A 12,787-nucleotide genomic window follows, 5' to 3' on the forward strand; every position below is an offset into this window, starting at 1 on the left:
AATATGCCTTTGAAAGTGTGGTAATGCTGGGTTGTTGTTGTTGGTTTTCTTGCGGGGGGGGGGGGGATAGGTCCTACATGTGTCAGAAATAAAGATATGTGGTACCGAGAAGCTCTTAAAGAAAGAGAGAAAAACCAAGAAAATAAAAAGAGATAAAATAGGATTAAACCCTTGAAACCCATCTGCCCGCAGTCCCCAACATCTCCCATTAAACAAACAAACAAACAAACAAATGACCAACCAAACAAAAAAATACCAAAAAACAAACAAACAAACAAACAGTTCCACTGCTCCATTGGGTGTAAAAAACACGTACGAATATTGCACTTAAGAAATTCTGTTTGGACTATAGCCGCACGACTCAGGTATCTTAAATGTGTTATAAAAAAAAAAAAAATTACTTGAAATCAAACGATCCAGTTGCGTTTTGCTTTGATCGCCTATCACTTATTTTTCATAGTGCATGAGGTATATGTTTTCCATCTAACTGGACAAAATAAGTCTGCAAGAATCTTCAGCCTCTGAGTGAAGGAGGCAGACTTAAAAGAAGAATAAGAAGAAGAAGAAGAAGAAGAAGAAGAAGAAGAAGAAGATAAGGAGCAATAAAAAATTACGTGATGGGAGCATGTATGTGTGAGTGTGTGTGCATTTTATATGGTGTATACAGGGGAAGGGGTACGTATTATTATAAAATAATGTATTATCCATAAAGATACTACCATGAAAAAAAAAGCAAGTAGGTCAAAAATTTATGTGTTTGTAAGAGAGTGTGGTTTCATTTTTTCTCTTGGCTCTTCGAACAAAACAAAAAAAACCCGGAAAAATTCATTTGATAATAAAGAAAATTATATAAGATATATCACAAAATGCATGACTCCCGAAAAGACTCTATCCAGAGACATTTCTTTTTTCATCGAAGCGGAGGGGGATCTATATGCAGGCCGCGACCCCTATTCGTGGTAGAATATTATTTCTGTCGTTGCAACGGCAACAACAGGGAGAAATGTTGCCATGCTGGTGTCGAGTTGTCACCGTGATGAGTGGCGACTTATTTTAAGGTCGAGTACGTACGGTACGTACGCGTATTCGCTGTAGAACTACACTCTACCCAATTTCGTTGAGTACTAGTATGCAATGTGTGATATGATAACGACAAACCAACCGACTTCCCTTCCAGCTACAACTGAAAAATGCCAGGAGTTGTAGACGTGTACCCCCCTCCACCGCAAAACTGCTGTCAGCCAGGAGTTGCGCGATCCCTGCTTTACAGTGGATCTCGTTTTCAAGGACATCAGAAGAGTAAAGGCAATCGTTATGATGTAGAAGTGGAGTTGCAGGTGAGTGTTCTGTTCCATTGCATTCACATAGATATGAGACACTGAGACAGTGCAGTCGCCAGCATGCATTTCAACGTGTGGGCCGACGTTATTACCCCGGGGCGCTAACCTCACAGTAACACTAACGTTACGTAAATTTACTACAGCCCGACACGAACGTGTTGGCCATTCATTGAACGTGCTCATGCTTCTAATCTCTGCCTTTATAATGTGTTGAGTGCAGTGCACTTTTTTGATTGATTAGCTACTCCAGCTCCAGGCCAGCTCCATAGTCGACCATACACAATAAATTTACATGGCATGGGGCCATGGCATGAGCAGTGATGAGCTGAGTGAGTCTCTGACTCTGATCTCTCAAACTCTTTTTTTCGCAAATATAATTTATTCTATTGAATTCGAAACTTATTTTCATAATCGTACTTAAATTAATTCACCTGAATTTGCACCACAGTTATCGTGGTTATTGGGGAACGTTGATGTTGATGTTAACTTTCAGTTCCAATCATGTCACATCACACTTTCACAGACTCTAGGATAAACCCCAAGCTAAGCACCTTCTGATCTGGAGATTCTCCCACCTGAAGCCCCTAGCAAAAGCGCACATCACGAGCACGAAGCATGAAGTTTCTTGTGGCCGGGGTCAAGGACCCTGGAAGCTCTAGGGTTCCAGATGCTCTCTTGTGCTATCTCAGGCTTATTTTTCGACATACGATGACACTAAGAGATCATTTCAAGTGGGCAACACAGAGCCAGGGCGGGAGAAATTGCATCTCAGACTCGAGCGGGAGAACGGGATATTTTGCAAAAATGGGCTTTCGGTGGGAGATCTCCCGTAGAAAGCGGGAGAGTTGGAATCTGTTATGTTGTCGCTCAAAGCAACTCACTCTTCAGCCGTTCGGGAAGCTCTAACGTTAATTTGCAATTATGGCTTACCTTGCCTAGCCCTGAACGATGCAGGCCAGAAGGTCTAGTGATACTGAAGTTTGCCATCTGATATTTTGTGATATGGCTTTCAAGTGTTTTTCACTGGGGGCTTATACAAATTCTTGGAATACAATGAGAAAGTTGATAATGACTAGTTGAAAGGAGTTAGTAATGTCGGTTCAGCAATGTGTGTATGTGTGTGTCTGCCTCAGTCTGTGTGTGTTCATGTGCCCTGCTATGGACAGATAATGTTTCTGGCAAAATCTTGGTTTGTAGGCGTATCCAAGTATAAATCTGAAGAAAAATAGTACAATGTAGAAACATAAAAAAAAATACATCCTTGCGTATTGGGATATTCATTTGGCCACTAGAGTAAGTGATGGTGAGAGGTTGTCATGAATCAATACAAGTCAATTTGTATGCATTTGTGTTGCATAGACATTTTTCTTTTGTTTTAAAGCGACATTAATTTGGTTGCTTTTTAAAATCCTTTCTACCTGCAAAATGTATGCAGCATGTGGATGAGGAGAACAGCTACCTTTGTGGTTATCTGAAGATCAAAGGATTGACGGAGGAGTTTCCCGTGCTGGTGACATTCTTCGAGGGAGAGATTATCAGCGAGAAGTACCCCTTCCTCACCAGGAAGTGGGATGCTGATGAGGAGGTGGACAAGAAACACTGGGTAAGGGTCACTCTCAAAGTCAGACCACTCTCATCCACCCATTGATAGATTCTCAACTGATATGCGAGCACTTTTTCTGCTTGTTTGATTTTTTAAAAATGCAGTCAAAAAGGCAGCATCAGTTATCAGAACTATTATGATAAATATGTTGCTGCCTGGCAGCAATATTACAGACAGGAATTGTAACTCCATTTTGTAAACAATTCATAGTAATTTCATTTGTCAATTTTCTTTCTACTCCCCCCCCCCCCCCCCCCCCCCGCAAGGTTGAACTTGAGTTCGCATGTGATAGATACACTTGAAATTGGTGGTGTAGCAAATAGTATGTTCCTATTGCCAAATGATTTTGCTGCTTGCTGTTTCTGTGAGATTTGTCCAAAGTGATTCACTATACATATAGAGCTTCTCAGGCATGTCAAACTAGGGGAATGAAACGATTGGCAGATAGATGACAGTGTACATGTTGTATGAAAGAGTTTGTCATAAACAGACTGAATGTGTCAAAGGGTAATTTGATTACGTTTTCATTTACACATTCATTGCAGTTGACTGTATTCTTGAGATGGCATTATTAAAACCATGCAGTAAGAACTGTGTGTGGGATGTGCCTGGCTAAGCAAATGCTATTATATCATACACAATGTATGCTTCTTTCTTCAGGGCCAGTTCTTGTCATTTTGCCAGTACTCCAAGACATTCAACCAAGACAACTTTGACTATGATGCGCTGAAGAACACAGATTATGTATTCATGAGATGGAAGGTAATGGAATTAAAGAAGATTTTGTCACAAGTTTGTCTTTCATCAGAGGTTACAGTTTTTAAAGCCAAGTAGACAACTTTCATGCCTCTTTACCACCAAATTGTAATTACACGTACCAGCATAGGCGCCGGAAGTGGGGGGGCAGGGGGGGCGGCCGCCCCCCCCAATCCAAAAAGTGGGGGGGCAAAATGCATTTTTGCCCCCCCAAAAAGCCCCCCCCCCAAAAAAAAAAAAAAAAATAATAATAATAATGATAATAATAAAAATAAATGAATAAATAAAGAAAATAAAATAAATATGTATATTTATATGAATAAAAGGGAAAAAGTATGGCTACAAACGGCAGCTTTTGGACTGTAAAATGTCAAAATTTTCAAGCTCGCTCGCTTCCCTCGCTCGCATCCAGCAGTTGAGCCCGGTGCGCATCCCCCTTAATTTCTAAAGCGAAAAACATAGCTACGACGGCAGTTGTTGGACTCTAGAATGTCAAAATTTTCAAGCTCACTCGCTTCACTCGCTCGCATTGAATCGTTATGCCATTCTCCTAATGTTGCTGACAGTAATTGCCAGTAGTTGCGCCCGATGCCCCCACCCCTTAATTTCCAAAGCGAAAGATAAATATAGCTACAAACGGGAGTTTTGGGACTGTAAAATGTCAAAATTTTCAAGCTCGCTCGCTTCGCTCGCTCGTATTGAATCGTTATGCCACTCTCCTAATGTTGTTGCCAGTAATTGCCAGCAGTTGCGCCCGATGCCCCCCCCCCATTAATTTCCAAAGCGAAAGATATAGCTACAAACGGGAGTTTTGGGACTGTAACATGTCAAAATTTTCAAGCTCGCTCGCTTCGCTCGCTCGCATTGAATCGTTATGCAACTCTCCTAACGTTACTGCCAGTAATTGCCAGCAGTTGCGCCCGATGCCCCCCCCCCCTTAATTTCCAAAGCGAAAGATATAGCTACAAACGGGAGTTTGGGGACTGTAACATGTCAAAATTCTCAAGCTCGCTCGCTTTGCTCGCTCGCATTGAATCCTTATGCCATTCTCCTAATGTTGCTGCCAGTAATTGCCAGCAGTTGCGCCCGATGCACCGCCCCATCAATTTCCAAAGTGAAAGATATAGCTACAAACCCCAGTTTTGAGACTGTAGAATGTCAACATTTTCAAGCTTGCTCGCTTCGCTCGCTCGTATTGAATCGTTATGCCATTCTCCTAATGTTGCTGCAAATAATTGCCAGCAGTTGCACCCGATGCGCCCCCATTTATTTCCAAAGCGAAATATATAGCTACAATTAAAACTCCAGTTTTGGAACTGTAGAATATCAAATTTTCAAGCTCGCTCGCTTCGCTCGCTCGCATTTTATTGTTATGCCATTCACCTTATGTTGCTGACAGTATATAATTTGTCGATCGTTTCACACCGTCAGTCCATAATCCACGTAAGGAAAACTTACAATGTTCCTCAATGACTGCGTTGTTGAATGTATCACATTCCGTAATGTATTGTAGTCCCATTATTGCTCACGCACACACGCACAAGCATACAGACCGTCAAAATTACTTGATGGTTCCCCCCATGTTTCGACCCACCGTACGCCACTTTACATATATATACATATATACATATATATATATATATATATATATATATATATATATATATATATATATATATATATATATATATAATAGATGTGTGTGCATGTGTGTGTGTGTGTGTGTGTGTGTGTATGTGTATATTGTGTAACATATGCATGGTCTAATCTTGAGCCCCCTCCAGTGTTTGCCCCCCCAATCCAAAACTGCTTCCGGCGCGCCTGCGTACCAGTAAATGTTCAAGGGGTGTAAGAGAACAGAAGAGTACATATCTGACACACAGTCACCACTAGAGTAGCTGTACTACGTGTATGCAAACGTGTGACAAAAGTTTGTACAGAGTCAAAGTAGTAGTATTGTGGTGGTAAGATGATCATAAATTCTCAATCATTAAGCAATTCATCATCATGAATAGAAACAAGATGTTATCACAAATAGGCATCAAAAGCTTATTAAAGAAAGAAAAGATGTTTGGATATGTTCCATTGCTGTTCATTTACACATTTTTCCTTTCTTTTTTCTTATTGGTTACAAGCATTCTGCTTGTGTAATGCTTGTCCATTGTGTCCCTTGCCTCTTTGTAGATATCTGTTTTCCTTCATGGCTTTTACATTGATCATCATATTCACTGTTCTGCAATAGATGTGAAGGATATTTCAGAGGTGTTGTAGGAGAGACACAAATTCTGCCACTAGATATTTTTTGATAAATGTCTACATGTGATGATATTTCCATTGCCTTTCTCATACCTGGGGACTGCAGGAGCATTTCTTGGTACCTGACCACAAGGTCAAAGACATCAATGGCGCCTCCTTTGCTGGCTTCTACTACATCTGCTTCCAGAAGTCCACTGCATCGATAGAGGGCTACTACTACCACAGAAACTCAGAATGGTCAGTACTACTAATATGTGTTGTAGCTGTTGTTAGGGAGGTGGGGGGGGGGGGGGGGGGGCTAACTTGCACCCAAGTGGTGGATGAGTAGCTTGAAGGAATGGAATTAAGATTCTATGCTGCAAAGGTGTGTGTTTGTTGAGACAGTCCAAAAGTCTTGTTTTATTTTCGCAGTGAAAAAAATCAATTCCATGGATATAGTAACATAAATGTTTTACATATAAAGGTCAGTATATATGTATATATATATATATATATATATATATATATATATATATATATATATAATATACATGTATGTTTACTACATAATTGTTGATAGGTTTGCAGCATGTCATGTCAAGACATAACAGGGAAAAGAAAAATTTGGAAAGGAGTTCTGTTCTGTTCAAATTGAAGGTACAAGCGGGACAAGAGGAAAGTTGCCATAAGTCAGTAGATATCTTATTATAAGCTGCAAGGTTGCGTGTTTGTTGACCCAGTGAAATATGAACTTGGTCATCTACAGTATAATCAGGAAGTGATAGACAATGCTGAAGGCACAGTCTCAAAGTTCATCGTGTTCTTTTATTGTTTTTTTTCTCCTGCAGGTACCAGAGTCTTAATCTCACCCATGTGGCGGATCACAGTGTACCCATCTACCTGTTTCGGTAGGACTCTGTGGTGGGGAAAGAAAAAAGCTCATGGATATTTATAATTTGTGCCACTCATGCCGTGAACGTTCTTGTGAAGAACTGAACTATAATCTGCAATGCTTGTGGTGATGCTGCTCATCTCCCATCTTCATGCATTACATACGCTGCTGCAAGCTGCATACGGTTGTAGAGCCGTAAACATCTGACGCTTTGCCCACCGTGGGTATTTTGACTCTATTCAAGTGTAACGTAATCTGCGCATGGAGATGAGTTGTAGAGACGTCTAGTGCTCCGAACGCCTGGTGATATTAGTTCAGTTTGATATTGCATTCACTTTGACATCACCCCTTCTTTCTCTGGCTCATCAAGATACAGCATATGACTAGACTATCCATCTGTAGCTATGCCTCATCATCAATTATATTGTATGAGACAGAGTCAGTGGCAGATCCAGGCAGGTGTGCACCGGGCACGCGCCCCCCTTTATTTTTTTGTTAAAACAAAAGAAATCAAAAGAAAAGTTGAGGGTGGGTTGGTTGAGCCCCCCCCCCCCCCCCCCCCTTTAATTTTGTAAAGGTGCCCCCTCTTTACGGAATTCCTGGATCCACCCCTCAGGAGTTGTGAATAAGTTGACATGTAACAGCATGCAAATCTTATCATAGGTTAGATAATATTTGATCCTTTTTTGCAATATATTGAGAAAATGGGGCTACATCATTTGAAAAAACAAAAACAAAAACACCCATATATGTGCATACAAAAACAGAATTAGAAATAAACTTCATGCTTTGTAATCTTTGAAGCAGCACACCAAGTAGTTCCTTTTGGTGATCACACTGGCTGTTGTCAGGAATTCAACATTTCATCTCATATCTGAGGTGTGACAAGCTACTCAGTAGCATTTGTGTTAGGGGATGGCTACATATCCCTGCTCTCTACTCCCCAAACTCCTGCAGATGTGCTTTACCTGCGCATATTACATTGTATGGAAAACACTTTTTTAGCACTGTAAACAAGCACTGCAAAACACTGCGTTGTTAGCGTAGCTTGTATGTAGGGCCCCATTTCATGAGGGTATAGGTGTTGGTCCAACATGGTGGACGACAGAGTGTCGGGCTGTATGTATAATTTGCAATAATATCATGGAAAAGAGGATTACAGGTATACGAAATATGTCCCAATAATAGCAATATCCCACTCATTTTTTTTTTTGTTCTTTGTTTAATCACATTTCAGTACCATATATAGAAATGTACCGAATTGAGGTTTGAATGAATCCACTCAAGCAGAAAAAAAAAAAGAGAGAAAATGGAAATGGGCAGGATCAATTTGCCAAATCTCTCGAGGAATGCATTTCTTAGCTATATCCATTACAGGGGAACCATAATGAGATGCTTGGGACTACAGAGATTCCCTTGTCATATCAGATTATCTAGTTATTTGATTACGCAGAGACTCCAACTCTCCCATTTTCGACGGGAGATCTCCCGCCGAAAACCCATTTTTGCAAAATCTCCCGTTCTCCCGCTTGAGATTTAATTTCTCCCTCCCTGGCTCTGTGTCTCCCGTTGGAAAGGATTTCTTACTTATTGCTATCGTATGTTGAAAAAAATAAGCCTTAGATAGGACCAGAGAGCATCTAGAACCCTATGAACTTCACGCTTCGCACACATCAACTTGAAGTCTCCCATTTGCTAGGGTTTCAGGGGGGAGAATCTCCAGATCAGAAGGTGCTTTGGGTTGGAGTCTCTGGATTATGTGGAATAAAAATAGAAGAATCAAGTGGAATGGGATAGCCCTGCAAAATTACCCTATTATATCCGAGGATCTTGCTTTATCCGACCTCGTTGTTATGAGGTTCCCTTACACCTGCATTATCATCTGGCACAGAGCTGAGTATGCACACAAGGTATGTGGAGATAGAACCTCTTACCAGTGTATGACAAGCCCTCATCAAACATTATATCAAGATATAAAATGTATATGCACTGTGTCTGTAGTCCCATTTAATGCATGTCGGATTTTATCATCTTGTCATTTGTAGGGTGCCTCGGGTAAGACTCAAGAGCTTGTTCATGGGCTCTCCCCAAGATTTCATCGAGAAATATGAAAAATGAAATTGAAATTGAAAATAAGCATCCATAAATTGTGATAATTGTGAATGAATATGTTCATCTATGTTTGTAGAGGTATGGCCTGTTGTTGAACTAATGAACAATGTTTGTAGGATGATGTGATGACGTTTGTACTCAAACTGACTTACTTTAATTGCAGAAGAAATGAAGTCAACTCTAGCCAAATTGAATTTGCAATGTAACTATATGTGCGTATATAAGTTTTATGCACATGGAAAGTATACAAATGTCTTGCTATTTATATCAATAAGCAGAGACAGAATGGTACAGCCATTATTGAGTCATCATTAAAACAAAATGATATGCAATTCTTTATTGGTCTTCATTTTTGTCATGTCTGTGAAGGTACAATGCAATATCCTGTGGGTCAGAGCCCAGCAGTAACCCATCTACGTATTAACCCGTTGGGGACGAGTCCCGAGTATACTCGTGCAGGTGTCTATGGGAAATGTGTGTTGTAGCAAAATCAACCCGTCCTCAACGGGTTAATACATCATACAAATGAGTTAATTAGTACTGGCAGTTGAGAAATTCTGACTTATAGTTTGGATCATAGAAGTCAATTTCATACTACTGTATATTCTATGTTTGACCAAGGAGGTTCAAGAGAATGGAGTCACAACTGTCTTATTTCCTTTGCTAGATGTTCGATGCCGCCGCTCAGAAATATTTGAAGCATGTGCCAAACAGGATCTGCCGCACTGATACGAAGACAATTGACTCGTGTCTCATTGCATAATCACCAGCCACTTTCTAAGGAAGATATGTCTTTGTGATGGTAATTACTTTTCGCTATCCCTTCTTATACAAGGTAGGTGGTACAGACACGAGGATGTGCGAATAGAAATTGCTCAAAAAATGCTGAAATAAAGATGAAAATTACTCGACTGGGCATACCTGGGCACTAATCTGATATATCTATCAATAAAGAATTATATTTGAAGATTATTCCAGGTCAGTTTTATTTGTCGGAATTAAGCGGAAAAGTGATAAAACCGGCTTTCCAGGATGGTACAGTTTTAAACATTTTCACATGATACAGCTCTGATTTACACTTTTGCACAAATTTCTGCACGGGATTGATTTTTGTTTTACATGCTTTATCATTAAGTGAAATTTCATTTCATTTAATAAATATGGCCAATATTATGTTAATGTTCAAAATGAGTCTTCAGATTGCTCAGCAAGACGACGGCTTCGAACATCAATCATCAAAGGCACAAGTGCACCTGTGAAATTCTTTTGTACATCAATAGAAATCTGACAACTGTTTGAATAATTACAGCCAGTTGGAACTCCAACTCTTAAACCTCCTTGGTTTGACTGCACTTTGCTGAGTCGTGTTTCTTGTGCAAAATTCTGTAGGTCATGCAGTAGTTATTTTTTTTTTTTTTAAAGATAGAAAAGATGTTTGTTTATGTCAAGACATGGAGGGTTTTCCAGAACAGACTGTTGAAAGTTTGCCATCTGAGCTACACATTTTAAGTATGAAGAAAATATTGCAGAGTCCCCTAAATGTAAGAGAATGGATAGGATTCTAAATACTGTAGCATCATTGACGACACAGTTGTGTGTTTTTTGTGCAATTCTCAGTCACACAGTGAAATGAAGTGATTGATAATGAACATACATTGTATATGATACAACATGAAGGGCTGTCCAGAACACGCTGTTTTCAATAGCCGTCATTTTCAACAACAACAACAACAAAAATGTTACAGAATGATAGAGAATGGATATGATTCTTTGATACACTGTGGCATCATTGATACAGTCATTATGTTCAATACTTTTGTTCTACCATAATCTCTTAAGCACGACTCATTTGGAAGCATTGCTTTACTATCTCATCTTTTATGCTCTTCCTCCCCCTCCCCCCTCCCCCCCCCCCCCCCCCCGCAAAAAAAAAAATAAATAAATAAAAGCAGATATATTGTTTGGTCATTTATCACCTTTCAATTAAATACCTTTTTACATTATTAGTATTCAGCCCTTTCATCCTACACTTCTAGCACAGGAAAACAGCCTTCTATCCTAGAATCGGGTGCTGTTCGTTATTCCAAAGGTTCAATATTCGGAAGGTTCGTTATTCCGAAGGTTCGTTAATCCGAAACACACAAATTCCCTATACCTAGAGGTTCGTTAATCCGAAAATGAAAAAGGGTTCGTTAATCCGAACATTTGTGGCGATATTCCGAAGATTTGTTAATCCAAAAATGAAATTCGGAAAAACGAACCTTCGGAATTACGAATCTTCGGACAGAAGAGCCTTTGGAATAACGAACCTTCGGAATAACGAGCTGTAACCCCTAGAATCACTCCTCTAACCTCATTAATATGTACATACACTACAGTCAACCTTTCCTAAGTCAAATCTATTCGGACTAAAGAAATATCTAGCATTGACTTGGTGAAAATTCGTCTTATGAGGGATTAAAGTCAATAGATTATTAAAGAAAAGAGGACTTGAAAAGACCTTCGACTTAGGCAATGATTCGACTTATGCGAGGTTGACTTTAGAAAGGTTGACTGTAGTATGCTGTATACTGTACAGCATCACCACGTCAGCAGACAGCTGGAACAGAGCTGCCATTATTAAAAGTCTGGAGATCTAGATCAAACTCTTTCCAAGTCTGCTGTGGATAATTGATATACATGTAGAAGACACTCAAGAGAATAACTTGATGGTTATTTGGAGCTTAGATGAACCTTCTTTTTGAAACTTAATTTTCTTGTGCGGTAATGATACCAAACTGTTATAGCATTAATTACTTGTTGAGATACAGTGAACATCACTCTAATCTCTGTGTGTTTGTTTGTTTGTTTTTGTTTTTTATGGCTGGTTTGTTTACTTTGTGCATACATGCTAAGTCCAACCACAACTGCAACTCCAATTTCTTACATGGGACCCATTTATTTACTGTACCAGGGTAAAGGGGAATGCTTGGGTACAGTGCCTTACTTGAATCCCAAAGAGAAAGAGAGAAAAAGAGAGAGAGAAAGAGAAGAAGGGGGGGGGGGGGTTGTTGTCGTGAGAGAGATGGAGAGATAGAGAATGGAATATGAAGTAGAACTAAAAGAAGCAGAATCCTAGAATGGTTCTGAAAGGAGGCATTTTACACTCATAGGCCCGAATTCATGAAGGTGGTACAAATGAAACCATGGTTTAAACCATCGACAAAAACCATGGAGCGCCAAGTGTCGCACGGAATATTTCGTTACGAAATTGGTCATTTCGTCGACAAATTGACCGTTTCGTAAACGAAATTGTCATTTCGTGGACGAAATGTTCATTTATACAAAATATTGTCATTTCGTTACAAAATCATTTCATCAACGAAATGACTGATTTCGTAACGAAATATTCCATGCGATACTTGGCGCTCCATGGTTTTTGTCCATGGTTTAAACCATGGTTTCCTTTGTACCACCTTCGTGAATTCGGGCCATACTGTCTATATTTTTACAACTGAAATCAGAGTAGACATGCCACATATCGTAATATTATTTGTAGAGCTGCTACCGGGAGACCATGTGCATACATTTTCCTAATCAAAATGACATCTCTTTGAATCAAGATTTGACATTTGAAATGTCATGTGAATAATGCTGTTTCATTCTGAATAATAAGAATATTGATTGTTTATTTACTAAAAGTTCTTTTTGCCTATGAGGGAATATTTATTTCATGTCTGTTTCCAGCTGATATAAATAGGAAGTTATATATTTGAAATACTGAAACATATTCTCTCACATAATGACAGTACGTGTGTCCTTGTGCCTGCTGTTCCTGTATTTATGTATATGTCAACTTCTTTGGTCATA

The 12,787-nt window shown here is 39.5% G+C and overlaps 1 protein-coding gene across 1 annotated transcript; it reads left to right on the forward strand.

Annotated features, from left to right (window-relative positions):
• Nucleotides 1-1,153: 1,153 nt before the first annotated feature.
• On the forward strand, nucleotides 1,154-7,028 carry LOC139740926 (glucose-induced degradation protein 4 homolog). Its single transcript, XM_071651514.1, has 5 exons — nucleotides 1,154-1,337; nucleotides 2,776-2,943; nucleotides 3,604-3,705; nucleotides 6,062-6,192; nucleotides 6,783-7,028. The coding sequence occupies exons 1-5, from the start codon at nucleotides 1,191-1,193 to the stop codon at nucleotides 6,844-6,846; spliced, it is 612 nt and encodes a 203-aa protein (XP_071507615.1). The 5' UTR covers nucleotides 1,154-1,190; the 3' UTR covers nucleotides 6,847-7,028.
• Nucleotides 7,029-12,787: the final 5,759 nt, after the last annotated feature.

Source organism: Diadema antillarum, unplaced genomic scaffold (genome assembly GCF_040938485.1).
Source record: "Diadema antillarum isolate AM-2024a unplaced genomic scaffold, OU_Dant_1.0 seq00000891_RagTag, whole genome shotgun sequence".
NCBI classification, from domain to species: domain Eukaryota; kingdom Metazoa; phylum Echinodermata; class Echinoidea; order Diadematoida; family Diadematidae; genus Diadema; species Diadema antillarum.